Source organism: Heterodontus francisci, chromosome 27, assembly GCF_036365525.1.
Source record: "Heterodontus francisci isolate sHetFra1 chromosome 27, sHetFra1.hap1, whole genome shotgun sequence".
NCBI classification, from domain to species: domain Eukaryota; kingdom Metazoa; phylum Chordata; class Chondrichthyes; order Heterodontiformes; family Heterodontidae; genus Heterodontus; species Heterodontus francisci.
In genome coordinates, this window is record NC_090397.1 from 72,383,951 (window position 1) to 72,403,975 (window position 20,025).

General features: G+C 43.8%; 1 protein-coding gene across 5 annotated transcripts in view; it reads left to right on the forward strand.

Annotated features, from left to right (window-relative positions):
• The window catches only part of sema3d (sema domain, immunoglobulin domain (Ig), short basic domain, secreted, (semaphorin) 3D), a 368,459-nt gene that overhangs the window by 317,836 nt on the left and 30,598 nt on the right, over nt 1-20,025 (forward strand). For all 5 annotated transcript variants that reach the window (XM_068059610.1, XM_068059611.1, XM_068059614.1 and 2 more), the window contains 4 exons: nt 169-210; nt 339-496; nt 5,676-5,740; nt 11,024-11,160. In XM_068059610.1, coding sequence (XP_067915711.1) covers nt 169-210; nt 339-496; nt 5,676-5,740; nt 11,024-11,160 — 402 coding nt within the window. The remainder of the gene's footprint in view (nt 1-168; nt 211-338; nt 497-5,675; nt 5,741-11,023; nt 11,161-20,025) is intronic.

Sequence of the window (20,025 nt, forward strand, 5' to 3'; positions counted from 1 at the left end):
ACTATTGACACTCTAACTTTATTATATGCATCTCTCTGGGGCTGCCCCATTTATTTAATCATTCAGATCAGTAACTGGTTAAGTGCTTTGATCCTTTACACATTGTTACCAGAAACAGGTTGGATTTAAAATGTACTATGTTTAATATTTTCCTTCTTATTTCTCCAGGGTCATTCTCCAATATTAAATATGGAAATATCTTCAAAACAGGTAAATTGTGTTCAAGTATTTATATGAATTCATTTCCATTGATATTGTGTATTTCTTTTCCAGAAATAAGATTATATCAACCACAAGCGACATCAAGTTGATTTTTTCTTTTAACGTTTTAATTACAGCAGCAGCTGTACATCGGCTCCAGAGATGGGCTGGTCCAGCTCTGGCTGCATCGCTGTGATATCTATGGTAAAGCTTGTGCAGAATGCTGTTTAGCCAGAGACCCCTACTGTGCTTGGGATGGAACCTCATGTTCTCGTTATATACCAGCATCAAAAAGGTGGGTTGTGGCCAGCTGTATTCAGCTGGTTACAGTTATGATGCACCAGAAGCCTCTCCTTTCATATTGCTTGGATTTATTGATTGCGTTTACATTTTCCCTTTAAGCTGCATTACTTGTGAGACAGCCAAAGATAACTCGCTTCCTTTAAAGAAAAATTCCACAATATGTTATTTCCATAGCATGAAAATTGACTCTCATCTCTCTCCAAGTTTTCTTGAAGTGATTTAACAGGAGATCATTTCTAGTATGCTAGTCACTCAACCCCTGCCCTTGTGGTTTCTAACTCCAGATCCTCATACTCCTAGCATTATAATTTCTATATTGTCAAATGATATGTTTCCATATTTTTCTCCCCTTTTCTAAATTCACAGTCTTTTATTTTTTCTGCATCAACAGTCATTCAGTGCCATGCCAAGGTGCACTTCTTTTGGAATGGGCCCAGATATTGAGGATTAGCAAATGAGCTAACACAAATGAGGCCTAACCTGTTCAAGCAAACATACTTTCCAAAACAGAGGTTGCTAGATAGCAATTGGGCAGAATTCCAGCTGGTTTTCCATGTGAATCGCCTGACATGTTGGCAGCGGTGGGATATTGAAGATACTCTTTCACAGCAATACGGGGAAGGCTCCTACTTAGTGGTTACATTGCTGGCTGCTTGCAGAAGTCCCAGGGATCTGTGCATCATATTCTGTCTGGGTGACGGGCAGCCGTTTCAGGTATGCCCCTGTAAGCAACACTAGCATTTAAAGCCATACCAGAACACATTCTGCAGACAGCTGTCTGACCCATCCACACACAGCTTAACTTTATCCTCTGACAATGTGGGGAATCAACTCTGAATGTGTTCGACATGAAGCCTCATCTCGGAGTGCATGATTTAATTTGTTTGGAGGAAGTGTCATCTTCAGGTATTGATTTAAAATTACCTGCAGTAAAAAAGAATTTGATGCCATGGTATAGCAGTTAATCTACTCCCACATATTGATGTGAAAAAGTTGAGTTCCTGCCTGCAGTTCCCACACAGTGACTTCCCCAGTATCACACAGTCTGAGACAGAGGCTTGGAGCTTGGACTTGATGATGGGAACATTTGTCCTGACACATTAACTCACAGAGAGACTTCATTGGAGACCCCACTTATCATCTCCTACAGAAAATGTTAGAGATCAGAAAAAATAATTAAAAATTGAATCAAAATAAAGATAATGGAAGTAATTTTCAGTTTGGACTTGAGTGGAAAACTAGCAATGGTGGGACTGGCCGCCTGTTGTACAATTTGATCATTTTTTTTATGTTCCATTGAAGTTGGTGCAAAGGCCAATCAGGTGGCCAATACCAAGTCCATACTGAAAATGACATTCGATAGTTTTCTCCACAAAAGAATTGTTTCAAAGTGAAGGGTAGGAAATGTCAGTGTGAGTTTAATTCAGTGTTATTGATCGAGTTCTCAAGGACTGTGGCTCATGACAAGTGTCTTCTTTCAGCACCTGGCTTAGGAACATTCCAATGCACTGCACCATGGAATAAGGAAAAGCAGGTATAAAGACACACTTCACCAGATGGTGTGCTCCTGATTTCAAATGTGGCCACTAGGACAGTTGCTCAAAGCTGATCAGGGCATAACAACAACTACTTGCATTTATATAGAGTCTTTGAAGAAGCAAAACGTCCCAAAGCACTTCACAGGAACATTATCAAGCAAAATTTGACACTGAGCCACATAGGAGATATTAGGACAGGAGACCAAAAGCTCGGTCAAAGGTTTTGAGGAGTGTCTTACAGAACAAGAGATTCAGCAGCATAGAGGTTTAGCAAGGGAATTTCAGAGCTTCCTGGTTAGGCAGCTAAAGACACAGCTGCTAATAGTGGAGTGAAGGAAACCAAGGATGTGCAAAAGGCCAGAATTGGAGGCCGCAGAGATCTCGGTGGGTTAGCACATAGAACATAGAACAGTACAGCACAGTACAGGCCCTTCGGCCCACGATGTTGTGCCGACCCTTTAACCTACTCTAAGATCAAACTAACTACATACCCTTCATTCTACTATCATCCATGTACCTATCTAAGAGTTGCTTAAATGTCCCTAATGTATCTGCTTCTACTACCACCGCTGGCAGTGTATTCCACACACCCACCACTCTGTGTAAAGAACCTACCTCTGACATCTCCCCGAAACCTTCCTCCAATCACCTTAAAATTATGCCCCCTGGTGATAGCCCTTTTCCCCCTGGGAAAAAGTCTCTGGCTATCCACTCTGTCTATGCCTCTTATCATCTTGTACCCCTCTATCAAGTCACCTCATCCTTCTTCACCCCAATGAGAAAAGCCCGAGCTCCCTCAACCTTTCTTCATAAGACATGCCCTCCAGTCCAGGCAGCATCCTGGTAAATCTCCTCTGCACCCTCTCTAAAGCTTCCACATCCTTCCTATAATGAGGCGACCAGAACTGAACACAATATTCCAAGTGTGGTCTAACCAGGGCTTTATAGAGCTGCAGCATAACCTCGCGGCTCTTAAACTCAATCCTCCTGTTAATGAAAGCCAACACCCCATACGCCTTCTTAACAACCCTATCAACTTGGGTGGCAACTTTGAGGGATCTATGGACGTGGACCCCAAAATCCCTCTGTTCCTCCACCCTGCCAAGAATCCTGTCTTTAAGCCTGTATTCTGCATTCAAATTCGACCTTCCAAAATGAATCACTTCACACTTTTCCAGGTTGAACTCCATCTGCCACTTCTCAGCCCAGCTCTGCATCCTGTCAATGTCCCGTTGCAACCTACAACAGCCGTCCACACTATCCACAACTCCAGCAACCTTTGTGTCATCGGCAAACTTACTAACCCAGCCTTCCACTTCCTCATCCAAGTCATTTTATAAAAATCGCAAAGAGCAGAGGTCCCAGAACAGATCCCTGCGGAATACCACTGGTCACCGAGCTCCAGGCTGAATACTTTCCATCTACTACCACCCTCTGTCTTCTATGGGCCAGCCAATTCTGTATCCAGACAGCCAAATTTCCCTGTATCCCATGCCTCCTTACTTTCTGAATGAGTCTACCATGGGGGACCTTATCAAACGCCTTGCTAAAATCCATATACACCACATCCACTGCTCTTCCTTCATCAATGTGTTTTGTCACATCCTCAAAGAATTCAATAAGGCTTGTGAGGCATGACCTGCCCCTCACAAAGCCATGCTGACTATCTCTAATCAAACTATGCTTTTCCAAATGATCATAAATCCTGTCTCTCAGAATCCTCTCCAATAATTTGCCCACCATCGACATAAGATTGACTGGTCTTTAATTCCCAGGGTTATCCCTATTCCCTTTCTTGAACAAGGAATAACATTTGCCATCCTCCAATCATCTGGTACTACTCCAGTGGACAGTGAGGACGCAAAGATCATCGCCAAAGGCGCGGCAATCTCTTCCCTCGCTTCCCGTAATAACCTTGGGTATATCCCGTCTGGCCCCGGGGACTTATCTATCCTCATGTCTTTCAAAATTTCCAGCACATCCTCCTTCTTAACATCAACCTGTTCGAGCATATCAGCCTGTTTCATGCTGTCCTCACAAACGACAAGGTCCCTCTCACTAGTGAATACTGAAGCAAAGTATTCATTAAGGACCTCCCCTACCTCCTCTGACTCCAGGCACAAGTTCCCTCCACTATCCCTAATCGGCCCTACCCTCACTCTGGCCATCCTCTTGTTCCTCACATAAGTGTAGAACGCCTTGGGATTTTCCTTAATCCTACCCACCAAGACTTTTTCATGTCCCCTTCTAGCTCTCCTAAGTCCATTCTTCAGTTCCTTCCTGGGTTGTTGGGTTGGTTGAAATTACAGAGACAGGGAGGGGCGAGATCATGGAGGGATTTGAAAACTAGGATGAGAATTTGTGCTGTTAGAAATATCAGTTGCAGCTACTAGCTGTGGCTAAGGGAACCACTATAGATACTGGTCTCAACTAAGGATATGTTCCAGATATAAACCTGAGCTAATGGCACCATTACAGAGGCCAGACTTGGCTAAGGGTGTCGGTATTGAGTAATGGTCCTGATTAGATGTATTTCCGATCTCCACTAAGGATGTTATAATTACTAGTTTTAGGTATTGAATATTGCAATGTGCAGAAGCAGTTGTAAGTCACAGCGGACTCAGTGATAAAGGAATTCCACATCCCAGAAGCTAAAATTTGATGGTATGGTGTGATACTAGAGTGTGCCTTTTCTTAAAATGAAAATGATACAAACTACTTCAGGGTCCAGAGAAGCAGTGCGTGTTGTTTAGCAGTGGATTTTTAGGACATTAAATGCCCCAACAAAAGCTATGGTAGAAGCAGAAACCCTCAAACAGAAAGTGGTAAAATATTTGAAAAAGAGAAATCTAAAAGAGCAAGGAAATGGGGAGAAAGTGAATAATTCTTTCAGAGAACCAGCACTAACATTACGGATTGAGTGGCCCCTTCCTGTGCAATATAATTCCGTAAAATATGACTTCACTCCAGGTTGGAGTTAGTCTTGCACCAGTTTGCAATGTTTCATTGTGCTCAGGAATCAGATTGAGAACTGACTGGCCAATTAACCTGTCCCTTTTACATTGTACCCATTCAAAACCCCCATTTCACATTAGCATTGTCAATGGCACTTTAAATATAGCAGACTTAGATATGTATTTTTTTCTTCAGAAACTTAGGTAAAAGAGCATGGCCTATTGTGCAAAACATTACCAAGGTTGAAATGAATAAGCGAGCAGACAAATCGAGTCCCGTTAAGTGATATATGATTGCTGTAACAAACTATTTATACACCAGATTTTATGGTAAAATTTTATTCTGAAATCAATGTGGAATTTATCTGCTCCACTCATTATAATCATGTACATGCTAAAGCACTAGGCAGTAGACAAATAGCTATTAATCACTGAGGAATGAGTTAATGAGGCTCTGCAATTTAACACACTGTGCTGATGGAGTCACGCCTGGTCAAGGAAATGTAACAAAATAACAGTCTTTATTATAACAGGGAGAGAGTTAACAACTGCAAACTGCAAAAACATTTTCATAGTTTGAAACATTTTGCTTTGGTGATTTTTTTTCCCCCTCTGTTAACTGATCAAAACAAGTTTTTTTGCAATGAATATTTCATTGGCATTTATGATGTTTGCACAGGCGGACTAGACGTCAAGATGTGAAGCACGGTGACCCAATAAGTCAGTGCTGGGATCTGGAAGAAAGTAAGTGTTTCTACACCTCTGTGCTGTAGAAGTTACTTTGTAAGAGTGCTTAAAAGGAAAGCAGTAAATTATATTGTCTATTTCAAACTGCAGTAAGAAAGATTTTTGTGTTAAACAGTGTTCACTAGTGAATGCGGATTGTTAAATTATTCTGAGGAATATTAAATGAATTCTAGGACTATAGTTTATCATTGAGTTTTTGTGTCCCTTAGTCCCACAACATAAGAAACATTGTAACGTGCAGGAAGCCCAAGTATTAGGAGTTAAGAGTCAGTGAAAGTCTGGCTTATGTTTTGGTCAAATTACTTGTTTAGCTGCATATGTATGTCTTATATAAACTCAGGAAACCTTGCATGTACTTGTCATTTATTTAGTGCAGGGGAAGCACTGAAAACGTCAAAACTTTGGGATTTCTAGATGTAACCAAGTCTGCAGCCCCGAGAGTGCAGAAGTGTTTGACTTGTGAGGGAATTTAAGAAAGCTTGTCATTTTCAAAGAGAATTAGACATGAGGGAAACATGAGATACATTTTGAAACCCACAGACTTTAGGAAGTGGGATTCCTTCAGATGGTGATCATGACAGTGACACGGGTTCAGAGGAGGCTGGAGTGGAGCAAAGTCCTCTGATCTCCAACCAGTGCTCCCCACAGTTGATGTGCATGAGTTCATGCCTACAGTTCGACAATGTTCAAACCATACAGCACCTTTACACGTAGTAACATGTACAAAGGCACTTCACAGGAACATCATCAATGATGAGTTTCTAATCTCCAATTATGCTTCTTTCTTTCTTTTGGGCCTTCTTATCTCGAGAGACAATGGATACGTGCCTGGAGGTGGTCAGTGGTTTGTGAAGCAGCGCCTGGAGTGGCTATAAAGGCCAATTCTGGAGTGACAGGCTCTTCCACAGGTGCTGCAGAGAAATTTGTTTGTCGGGGCTGTTGCACAGTTGGCTCTCCCCTTGCGCCTCTGTCTTTTTTCCTGCCAACTACCAAGTCTCTTCGACTCGCCACAATTTAGCCCTGTCTTTATGGCTGCCCGCCAGCTCTGGCGAATGCTGGCAACTGACTCCCATGACTTGTGATCAATGTCACACGATTTCATGTCGCGTTTGCAGACGTCTTTATAGCGGAGACATGGACGGCCGGTGGGTCTGATACCAGTGGCGAGCTCGCTGTACAATGTGTCTTTGGGGATCCTGCCATCTTCCATGCGGCTCACATGGCTAAGCCATCTCAAGCGCCGCTGACTCAGTAGTGTGTATAAGCTGGGGGTGTTGGCCGCTTCAAGGACTTCTGTGTTGGAGATATAGTCCTGCCACCTGATGCCAAGTATTCTCCGAAGGCAGCGAAGATGGAATGAATTGAGACGTCGCTCTTGGCTGGCATACGTTGTCCAGGCCTCGCTGCCGTAGAGCAAGGTACTGAGGACACAGGCCTGATACACTCGGACTTTTGTGTTCCGTGTCAGTGCGCCATTTTCCCACACTCTCTTGGCCAGTCTGGACATAGCAGTGGAAGCCTTACCCATGCGCTTGTTGATTTCTGCATCTAGAGACAGGTTACTGGTGATAGTTGAGCCTAGGTAGGTGAACTCTTGAACCACTTCCAGAGCGTGGTCGCCAATATTGAAGGATGGAGCATTTCTGACGTCCTGCCCCATGATGTTCGTTTTCTTGAGGCTGATGGTTAGGCCAAATTCATTGCAGGCAGACGCAAACCTGTCGATGAGACTCTGCAGGCACTCTTCAGTGTGAGATGTTAAAGCAGCATCGTCAGCAAAGAGGAGTCCTCTGATGAGGACTTTCCGTACTTTGGACTTCGCTCTTAGACGGGCAAGGTTGAACAACCTGTCCCCTGATCTTGTGTGGAGGAAAATTCCTTCTTCAGAGGATTTGAACGCATGTGAAAGCAGCAGGGAGAAGAAAATCCCAAAAAGTGTGGGTGCGAGAACACAGCCCTGTTTCACACCACTCAGGATAGGAAAGGGCTCTGATGAGGAGCCACCATGTTGAATTGTGCCTTTCATATTGTCATGGAATGAGGTGATGATACTTAGTAGCTTTGGTGGACATCCGATCTTTTCTGGTAGTCTGAAGAGACCACGTCTGCTGACGAGGTCAAAGGCTTTGGTGAGATCAATGAAAGCAATGTAGAGGGGCATCTGTTGTTCACGGCATTTCTCCTGTATCTGACGAAGGGAGAACAGCATGTCAATGGTCGATCTCTCTGCATGAAAGCCACACTGTGCCTCAGGGTAGACGCGCTCGGCCAGCTTCTGGAGCCTGTTCAGAGCGACTCGAGCAAAGACTTTCCCCACTATGCTGAGCAGGGAGATTCCACGGTAGTTGTTGCAGTCACCGCGGTCACCTTTGTTTTTATAGAGGGTGATGATGTTGGCATCGCGCATGTCCTGGGGTACTGCTCCCTCGTCCCAGCACAGGCATAGCAGTTCATGTAGTGCTGAGAGTATAGCAGGCTTGGCACTCTTGATTATTTCAGGCGTAATGCTGTCCTTCCCAGGGGCTTTTCCGCTGGCTAGGGAATCAATGGCATCACTGAGTTCCGATTTGGTTGGCTGTATGTCCAGCTCATCCATGACTGGTAGAGGCTGGGCTGCATTGAGGGCAGTCTCAGTGACAGCATTCTCCCTGGAGTACAGTTCTAGGTAGTGCTCAACCCAGCGGTCCATCTGTTTGCGTTGGTCAGTGATTATGTCCCCCGATTTAGATTTGAGGGGGGCGATCTTCTTGATGGTTGGCCCAGGAGCTTTCTTCATGCCATCATACATTCCTCTGATGTTTCCGGTGTCTGAGGCCAGCTGAATATGACTGCATAGGTGTTGCCAGTAGTCGTTTGTGCAACGCCTAGCTGTTCTTTGTGCAGTGCTTCTGGTTGCTTTAAGTGCTGCGGATGTTAGATCGCTGGGGGCTTTCTTGTAGTTCAACAGTGCAATGCGCTTAGCGGCTATGACAGGTTCCAGCTCTTCATTATGAGATTGAAACCAATTATGCTAATGGCATCCATTTCCTTATGAAGGCCGTGAGAAATCTGAGCTCTAAACTTTGCAGGTATCCTGTAGTTAGTTGACTGTACAGTGATGTTGGGAGATGCCTGGAAGATGCCTGTAATTGACTGTACAGTGATGTTGGGAGATGCCTGGAAGTAAGCCACCCCATGTGGGAAAAAGATAGTGATAGGATTCCTGGAAAATGAGAAGATACATTCAATTACTTACTCTTTCTATTCAGATATTTCTGACCTAGTTTCTCCGTCAGCAACGCAAATTACCATTGGAGTAAAGTGGACACTGACCACCTCCAGGCGCTTACCCATTGTCTCTCGAGACAAGGAGGCCAAAGAAGAAAGTGGACACTACCAGATTCAGATATTCAGTGACAGCTCTGTGTTTCTGCTGGAGTTTAATATAAAAACTGGAAGACCACAGTGTGTGGGGGAACACAACAGACCCACAGGGAGCTCCCTCATCATTGCCCCATGAGAGAACACTTTTCCAGTTATGAGAGCCATCTGTTTTCTGTTTTTAAGCCACTTTTGAATCCAGTCAAAAGCTAGGAAACAGCTACTACGGAGATTACAGAGAGTGTGGGAAATCTACACAAGTAGTAAAATTCTCTAATCTTCCCTCATGGCTAATCCTCATTACACTTGGGATCTGTCTTGTTGCTGTTTCCTCTACTTTCTATAATGTAAATCCTTTTTTGTGGTGTGGTGTGCATAGTATTGTAAGTGTGGTCTGACCAATGTACTATAAAGGCAGCCAACATTGACATCATTGTCAGAATTGGTTCTACTCCAGTAGTGAAATATCCAACAAAACGTAAGAACACTTTGATCTTTTCGTTCAATATTGAGTCTCTCTTCAAAATTCCCACATTTAAAGAATCAATACGATTGTCCAGAGCTGGAGTAGAGAGAGAGGCAAAATCTGTCCTTACTTTTTTTACATTTATTGAAGTTAATTTTAAAAACAAACTAGTAACACTATATTATTTCACACATCTTATAAGGATTTACCATAACATTGCTGTCTTTTTCACTGTTTCAGTCTTCACTGTGCTCCACTCAAATGAGCAACTTTTACAGCAAGTAATTAGGGCAAGAATCTGTGAAAGACTGAATATGTATACTTTTTTGTGTGTCAAGTGCACTTTTTTGTGTTGAACAAGGTGAGGGAGATGAGGAAATGGACATTTCAACTTTTGATGCCAGTGACCAGTTTTCTGACTGCATTTTGGCAGGGACTCTTGTCCACATGTCCCAAAATTTTGTTAAAGCACTGCTACTGAGTGAGGTCCAGTTCACTAATATAGTTAGAAAATCACCACTCCAGGTCAACATGAAGTACTTTCCAGTCAAATATAACACAGGCTCAACAGAGAGGAAAGCTCTCGTTACAATGTCTTGGTGTCTTACTCCCTATGTTTCTCTACTTGGTTCATCAGCCTATGCACTGAGTGAAACTAACAGACCAGTGCAGTTTAATATATAAAGACAGATTATACATAAGTTGCTTCTACAGTAAGCAGGAGCCAATCATAATTCTTCATTTATTTTCATAAAACATTATATAATTTAGTGCTGATTTCTTCCTGGTTTGTCCCTCCTGGTATCAGTTAATGCAGGGAAAATTTTATCAAAGAACAGTACAGCACAGGAACAGGCCATTCGGCCCTCCAAGCCTGCGCCGATCTTGATGCCTGTCTAAACTAAAAACTTCTGCACTTCCGGGGACTGTGTCCCTCCATTCCCATCCTATTCATCTATTTGTCATTTGTAACATCTCCGCAAAACAATCCTTCTTCTTGGCATTCCCATTTTTCCTACACTCAAAGGTGCCAAGGACATACTTATATCCATGGCTGAAATCATCGAATTCAGCATAAATGGTGGGGGGTGAACTGCGTACCTTCCTGGAATCTAGGCTCAGTTGCACAGCAGACAATGAATTTACCAACTGAGTTAAGATACTGGGTCAAAATCCTAGAACTCCCTCTCTAACAGCACTATGGGTGTACCTACAGCAAACAGACTTCAGCAGTTCAAGAAGACGGCTCACCACCATCATCTCAAGGGGCAGTTAGGGATGAGCAATATATGCTGGCCTTGCCAGTGATGCCCACACCTCATGAACAAATAATTTAAAAAATGCCCCGTGCTAACTGTTCAACTTTCACATGCATTAAAGGTTGGTATTTGTTTCAACGTGCTCTAGTTCTACTTTGTAAAACTCACACTGATGTTGGGGCTTGCTGTTGACAGGTATGAGTGATGAAGCTGAAGAGAAGCTGATTTTCGGCATTGAGTTTAACTCGACTTTCCTGGAATGTATCCCCAAATCCCAGCAAGCATCCATCCAATGGTTTATTCAGCGATCCCGGGATGAGCATCGTGAGGAGGTAAACAGTCCTAGTCCTGGGTAGTTTATTTTCTGTACTCATACAATGCTAAGTGAAACTTTGCCTTTTGTCTGCACAACATTCCTAAAGAGGCCACTCTGTGAGAAAACTGTCAATGGAGGCCTGAAGGGACATGGAGTAAGAAGTGTGCTGAGGGAGATGAGCAAAGGGATAATAGGCCACAAATGTCCCCAGGTCAAGTCTTATGAATAACATTCTGGGTGAAAAGCAATGAGCCAATCTATTGAGGCGTTTTAATGAAATGTGTGTCAGTCGTGGGGTTTCTGATGCTGCCATTTAAGTGAATGATCTTAAACTTGATGGGGGTGAAGTTTAATGTTGGTACAGAATGGGCAGTAGTAGATTGCCCTGCCTGCCTCTCATTTCCAAAGGAACATTGATTTGGGTGTAGTACAATAGGTGGCCAATTCGCTACGACATGCTTTGCGCCACTGTTGAAGTTGAATGTCAACCTTGATGTTGCAGTACCAGGCAAGATGAAATTTTACTGTGTTTGTTTTAGGAAACTAGCCTTTCATATACTAGCTCGCCGCGATGCAAGTGAGATATATCTGCTTGCCGGTCTCTCTATTCTTACCTTGTATTAGATAACAGGTAACTACAGGTTAATATATTTTCCACAGCAGCAATGCGAAGCTGCCAACAACACTGTAGACACGGGTAGGTTTTCCCCAGCATGGAGTTTGGGCGGCCAGCTGACAGAGCGTGACGGCCGGACATTTGATGCTCCTGGCGGGAGGCCCGGTCATCTTCAGGATCAGGCCTTGTTAACATTTGACCAGTGAAATGCAACTCCCCTGGGCAGCACCTTGGTTCCAGACTAGAAGAAGTTAGGTCCATGAGGGAGATCCAATCTCATGAGGAGCAAGGGACCTGGACAAACAGCAGCTCAGGCTGGCTTTGTAGATCCCAGAGGAGTGCTACTAATTCAACCAACCTTACAAAGATACAGTAAGACTTACCTTTGGGGTTCTTTTTACCTGGACTGCTAGCTAATGCGGGGCAGAGTGTGAACAGTGCACATACTGCCCATTACAGTCCTCAAATGCCAGATGAGGTCCAATATACATCACCGGATCCCAATCTCCATCTTAAAAGGGCCTAGTGCTTGACTGGGGCAATCCAACTACCCAGTGATAGGACCCGTGTCCATGGCAATTGAGGAAACAAGTCCGTTTGCAACTATTTTCAGGGCAATGTCGCCCCTATTCTTACCTGCCAGCACCACAATACTCTCCTAAATCAATTTACTAGAACTGCGGCATTTTACACCAACTCTAATTCAATGAAATTGTTTAGATTCAACAGAGTTAGAAGGACAAAGGTAATATTGTGATTGGTACATTTGCATGTGCTTTATATGCCATTTACATTAGCAATCTCACGGACAATTAATTTTATTGGTTTATGTACACAAGTATTTCAATCTGGCACTTCAAAGTAAAAGCTGCTCAGAACAATCTGCTTTAAGTGTTTATGCACATGTTCAATGTGCTTTCTTCTTGTCCATTTAAAAGCTGCTTTGATGTGTAAACATTGAGCTTTTCTCAAGGACTGAGACAGCCAGTGTTACCTGTAGGACAAATTTCTCCTGCTCCTGATTTATGATCTTTCAGATTTATATGCCTCAACTAAGGGCTCTCTCCACCTGAAATCTCTTCATGGAATCAGACCAATTCTGATTGATTTGTACTGGTTCAGTCTGAGACTGGGAGTCAGCTGTGAAATCTATTCATCTTAACTAAACTCTGTTTACTGCTGGTGCCCAGAAACCATTTAACTAATTGTTCAGAATAGGGACTGAAATTCACCTAGAGATTGGTGAGAATGTGGAACTCACTACCACATGGATTGAGGCATTGATGCATTCAAGGGAAAGGTTGATAAGTATATAAGGGAGAAAAGAATAGAAGGTGATACAGATAGGGTGAGATGAAGTAGAGTGGGAGGAGGCTCGTGTGGAGCATAAACATGGGCATGAAGCAGTTGGGCTGAATGACCTGTTTTGGTCTGTAAATTCAATGTGCATTTAGGAATGAATGAGGAAAATGGCACAGAGTTGTGAATCAGAGGGAAAATCACTCAGGCCAGGGCTAGGCACATGCTCACAACTGGCCAAGTGAGGCAATGGCAGAGGTCTAAGACTGGGTTCCAGCTGTTGATTGGAGGCAGTACAGAACAAAGGCAGATTCTAAGTAAGAAAGAAAGGAGAAGGAAACCGTCATATATGCCAATGAAAGGCCATCAACCTGAAACCTTAACTCTGTTTCTCTCTCCACAGCTGCTGCCAGACCTGCTGAGTATTTCCAGCATTTGCTGTTTTTATTTGTTTTAAACTGCTTCCACTTAAAGGGACACTCAGTACACAAACACCCGAGACAGGCACCTTACGCATTGTTGAATTAACTATTGGGTCACATGATCATGATATCATTGTGCTAAAGGGCTGCAGTTCTTGTTGGCGCTTCAAAAATAAAGGAAAAACTTTGCATGAAGATAACATACTGTTAAGTGGAATGATCTGAAACAAACTAAAGTCCATGAACTTTAAAAAGAAATTTATAGAGATACCTCACTGGAAAATATTGTGCATAATGCCTGTGTTAGTCATCAGATCTCCTAACTATTACCTTATAGATAATTCAGTTCACTCTGAGTCTATATTTGTGGATCAAAGAGTTTTTAATGCAGTTTTGAAAATTCCATCATGTTTTATGCTGGAATAGATTGCCTCAGATTGTGCCCACTGCTTTAATGATCTTAAGATTCCCTAGTATGAAACATATGGGAACATTCATCATATCCAACAGTGGATAAGTAGATGGGGAAAATTTACCATTGGCTGTCGGACGAATGTACAAAGGTAGAGAACAGGGCTCCCCGAATGGCTGACTGGATAAAATGCACTAGCTGCTTTGTAACAGAGTCATACAGACTTGGAAAATCCTTAGCTTAATCTCCCGCCTGTCCTGAGTTAGCTGGGTACCGTCAGTTCAATGCTGAGGGATTGCAGTTATCCTCAGTGTTCCTAATTTAGAGAGCAGGAAAATCAAGTGAGGTTTGATTAAAGCTTGGTTCACAGTTTAGTAAAGTGGCAGTGTGGACATCAGTTCAGGAGAGTATAGAGATGTTGTCCTGACTGGTGTCTCACCTTCCAACTTCCGTAAAACGTAAGCTTGTCCAAAACTTTGCTGTCCATATCCCAAGTCCCATTCACCCGTCATCCCTGTGCTCACTAACTAAATTAACTCCCATTCTGGCAATGCCTTAAATTTTAAAATTCCCATCCTTGTTTTCAAATCTCTCCATGGCCTCGCCCCTCCCTAGCTCTGTCATTTCCTCCAGCCCCACAACCCTCCGAGATATTTGCACTTTCTAACTCAATTTTAATTGCTGCATCACTGGCAGCCATGCTTTCAGCTACCTGGGCCTGATCCCAGCAAGGAACTTACTGCATCATTCCAAAATGGCTTAATATAGTACAGACTATCCGATAAAAATGAAAGCTTGCAACAGACACTACCAATGAAAAATAATAGTTTACTTTTATCAGATGTCTGGACATCAGGTTATCATTACAATTAAACTGGTCTGTTACCTCAGCTTTGCAGCATGCGTTTCTTATAAATAAAAAGGTTTTGATTTGCAGTTCAAATATTGGATCTTTAAGTAGTCATAAAGTTAAATTTTACTATTAAATAGTCTCAAACCAAAATCTGGAGGTGGGAAAGGGAGAATAGTTCATGGTAATTGGACAAATATTTTGGTATCTTTGTGCATAACCCTTATTTTTCTGGTTTTACATTTCAATAATACAATGTATTGGCTCTGTCAGAGTGGGGAATGTGATTCTTTTCTCAGTGATTTGTAATGAGTATCCTGGTAAATGTGAATCCCTGAGTTTTTTGGAAGACAGTGTCCATTTAATCCCAACCACCAGAGCTGGATATTCTTTCTGAATCTACTCTCCTTCCTTCCTTGTAGAAAACTGTATCCATGTCCAGCCATTCTAGTCTGTACCCAACTCTAGACATGGAAGCCAGAGGGAAACTTTAGTATTTCTCAGGCCCAATTTACCCACTCATTTATTTTTAGCCTGGCCGTACCGTTGCTTCTCATCTCCTCAGGCTGATCCTGAGTTACTGCCTGTTTATGAACAATCACAAGAACCATTTTCTGCAGGAACATTTGTGATTGTTTCATTTGAAATCCGATTACCAGTCATCTTGTGAATACCCTGTTACAAATTGTCAGAACAGCCAGTGATACATGTGAATGAGCTTGCTTTGCTGCTGTGGTAACATGTCTCGTGTGGTGTATTACCAATCTCATACTGGCTTGTGGGTCTCCTCCTGGACTGGCCAAGGTAGCCATCTACACGTCTCGATTGGACACGGTCTGAGGGGGTGGTTGCTCTGGTTGCTGCCTCTCTTCTGCTGTCTTGGGAGATGGAACCAGACTGTTTGAAAACTCGGTGGCCTATTTGACCCAAAGATGACTTTTTAACCATATATCCGCACCTTTACTAAGACTGCCTATTTCCACTTCCATAACATCACCCGTCTCCGGCCTGCCCCAACTAATCTGCTGCTCAAACGCTCATTCTTGCCTTTGTTTTTTAATTTGTTCAGGGGATGTGGGTGTCGCTGGCTAGGCCTATAGACTTGACTATTCCAATGCACTCCTGGCTGGTCTCCCACATTTCTAGCCATTGTAAATTTGAAGCTATTCAAAACTCTGCTGCCCCTGTCCTAACTCACAACAGATCCTGTACCCCCATCACCCCTGTGCTCGCTGACCTACATTGGTTCCCGGTCAAGCAATGTTTTGGTTTTAAAGTTCTCATCCTTGCCCCCTCCCTATCTCTGTCATCTCCTCCAGCCCTACAACACTCCGAGATATCTGCGCTCATCTAATTCCAGCCTCTTGAGCATCCCTGATTTTAATCACTCCACCATTAGTGGCCACACCTTCAGCTGCCTGGAATCTGAGCTCTGGAATTCCCTCCCTAACCTCTCTTCCTCTCTACCTCTCTCTCCTAAAGGATGCTCCTTAAAACCTACCTCTTTGACCAAGCTTTGGTTATCTGCCCTAATATCTCCTTATGTGCCTTGGTGTCAAATCTTGCTTGATCATGCTGCTGTGAAGCACCCTTGGGATATTTTATTACGTTAAAGGCGCTATATAAATACAAGCTATTGTTGTCCATGACTGTGTGACCCTAGAGAAGGAACATGCAGTGTCTGCTGGCACGTTTGTGGCCTTCCACGAGCAATGGGCACCACAGGGATTGGAGTGTATACTGGACAGGAGCAACAATGTTATCATTGAAGTTTATTTGTTTCTTTTGTGTTTTTAAGGTTTAGTTCCTGATCAGTTGCCGCTCTCTAAAACGAGAGCACTTTGGTTTATGTTCGATGATGTTGGTGTTTCCCTCATGCTTCCCACACTATGCAGCCTGCATCAGTTGGTGAAGGGAAACCTGAATATCAATTACTTTCAATATCTTGCAGTTTTAGTTTTGATTAGAAGCACAGAGGCAGCTCAGTACTCGATATATTGACGTAGAGTTTCCAGTTGGCGCTGAACATAATTTGTGCTTAAAAGTCCGCACTGTTTTGAGCTGGTTACAACAATTTGGGATGAATTATGCTGAAGAAACAAACACAACCAAACGACCAATTGAGTCTTAAACTATACGCACCAAATAAAACTCTTTGAAACTTTCTAATTTACATAATCACATTGAGCTGATTATTATAGATCAGATGGAAAGCCCCACCTCCATAGGTTTACTGTAACTGAATCACATGGAAATTGTACAGTGTAGAGAGCTGTACATGTTTGGATCAGAGAATTGTTACACATAATAGGGCAGAGTTTCTGCTTTGAGCTCACTTGATGATTCCAACACAAATTGTGCCCAAAGTTGTGGCTGTTTTATAATGCGTTTTTTCTCCTGAGTTTCCATTCAAACTCATTTGCATATCACCAAACGTGCAATCAGGCAGCATATTCCTTGATATGATTAACATTGGTAACTTGGTAACGTTTGATTAATACGGCTGAATATGGGTTTGTCACAAAAAATAAACATTTTCAATCACATTATCAATCCACCATCCGTGAGTAACCTGATTTTAAATTATTGGAAAAGACTTGAAAAAAAAAATGCACAATTTTCTAGTTAGATGGGACTACAGTAGTCAGTTCCTTAGTAAATTCTTCAACAACATCCAAATTAGTGTCTTTGCTTGCAAAGTTTAATTTTTGGAACCTCCTCAAAGAGCCACAAATGAGTGCAATTATTGGAAATTCACCCTGGGGGTGCGAACATAGAGTCATCACAATACAGAATGAGGCCATTCAGCCCAAGAGTCCATGCTGGGCCAGTTTTGTGGCCAGGGCCTGTTTCTAGCATGATGGGCTGAATTTTGCGGCAAGGCCCAGGTCCCACCACTGGGACCAGAAGTGGGAGCTGTGGCCGTTCAGGCGGGGGGAGTGCTGGAGAACGGAGATCACACCACTGAAAGTGCTGGAGTCATATTTAAAAGGCTGCTAGCACTCTCTCAAATCATTCCTCCGACTAAGACTGTACCTTGTGAAGACCTGAGGGTGAAGGCTTGTGAAAGAATGGCCGAAGGAAGATCCCGGGTGGCTCCATGGTTCAGCGATGCCTCCCTGCAGTTTCTCCTCTATGCTAGTCGGGGAAGGAGGGAGGTCCTCTTTCCCCGGAATGGGGAGAGGAGAGTGGCCCGTCAGTCCAAGCTAGTCTGGACAGAGATCACAGAGGAGGTCAGTAGCAGTGGAGTTGTCTCTCAAACCAGGCTGAAGCTCTGCACACAGGTTAATGACCTCATGCGATCCACCAAGGTGAGTTTAGCACACATTGCTTTCCTTAGGGAATTACATGTGGCTACGTGTGAGAGTGAGGCTGGTAGAAAGGGAATGCCAACCCAGTTCCTGGCAAAGGGACATCATTGTCGGAGGAGGTATCATGCTCTACAACGTCCTCATTGTTCCAATTCTCTCCCCACGCTGTAGCGTCAGGTTGTGCAGAGCATAGCACAACATGATGATACGCAAGGCCCTTGCAGGGGGAATAGTGAAAGGTGCCACCGGATTGATCTAGCCATCTGAACCACATCTTCAGAAGTCCTCTGGCCTGCTCAATGGTCAATTGAGTTGTCCCGTGGTGGGTGTTGTATCTCTCCTCTGCTTGGGCTCCTCACAGACGCCAGACGCCATGTCTTCAGTGGGTAGGCCTGGTCACCCAGTATCCATCCTCGAAGATGCACAGATGGGGCTGGAAAAGCTCCTGCCCCTGGGACTGCCTTAGTATGTAGGCATCATGGCTGCTTCCTGGAACCGCGCGCACACCTGCAGGAACCGCTTGTGGTGGCTGCAGACCAGTTGTACATTGAGCGAGTGGAAGCCCTTCCTGTTGATGAAGGCTTGGTCAGTGGGAGCCTTGATGGCCACATGTGTGCAGTCGATGACATCCAAACCTGGGGGAATCCAGCGATGGCCTTGAATCTTATAGCCCTCTCAACCTGACTGTCTGGATTGGTACGAGAGTGCATATATTGACTGTTCCCTCTTGAAGATGGTATTGGTGACCATCTTGATACAGTGATGAGCTGCAGACTGGGAGATCCCACACGTATCTCGAGTAGATCCCTGGAATGATCCTGAGGTGTAGAAATTTAGCACCACGGTGACCTTCAGTGTCACCAGCATTGGGTGTCCATTCCATAGTACTCAGCTTGTCCTCCATCATGGTGCACAGCTCGGTGACCACCTCCCTGGAAAGGCGGCCTCTTTGGCGACACTGCTGCTCCAACATTTGAAGGAAACTGAGCCTCGGATGGTAGTCCCTCTCTGGAGGTTAACCTCTTCTGTGCTCATAAGGCTGGTTGCATGCCCCTCTGTGCAGCCCTCCTGCATCCCCCCTCAGGCTGAAGCTCTTGGTGATGTTCAGGTTGCTGCCGCCTCACTGCCTGTGGCTGCAGCTCTCTCCCTCTCTGATGCTCCTCCTCACTGGAGTTCTCAGAGCCTGAGTGAATGAGGACCATGGCAGATAGCTGCACTCAATTTCCAGGGTCTCTTACCCCCCTTGCTTCATCCACAGAAGTGCCAATTTTGAGATGGCACTCTGGTGATATTGCCAAAATCTGCGCTGTTCCACCCTTCCTGCCAAGCCTCGCCAACATTCACATGGCTGCTGTCTGCAGCCATCACTGACCTATCGCTGGTTCACTGCCTTGCTATACCTAGCGAGGCTCTGGAGACCCTGTGGTTCATGTGCACTCATTGTAAAATCTGGAATGCCTGGTAAAATTACAGTTTATTGCCTGTTTAACAAGATTAATTACCTTCCCACCATGTCTGAGTGCGAGGTCCTTCCACCATGCTGGCCACCCTTCGGAATATCCCGTTGTCACATAAACACGTCAGGCTTCCGTCCCAAGACCTTTCATCGTGATATTCCGACCCCTCCCACTGCCCAGCCCTTTGTGAAAAGGCTGGGAAAATATAGCCCGATGTTTTTTTAACACAAGTGCAAAGGATTGTGGAAATTCAAGTTGGGCTGAACTCAATTTGTGGCTAAAATTCTGCAATTTATTTTGCACCGGTTATATCAATATCAGGTCAATTGCACTAAAAAAAGGCAATTGAGCGAAAACTACAGAATGGCATCTATATCGCGTTTGATTTCTTCTGAAGCCAAATGTTATTCCCAGTTACAGTAAGTTGTTAAAAAAATGATTTCCTATGCTGTCATTTCCTGAATTATTTTGTGGTATTTTAGAGTTTTCTTTTTGAATTGAGAAACAGTATGGA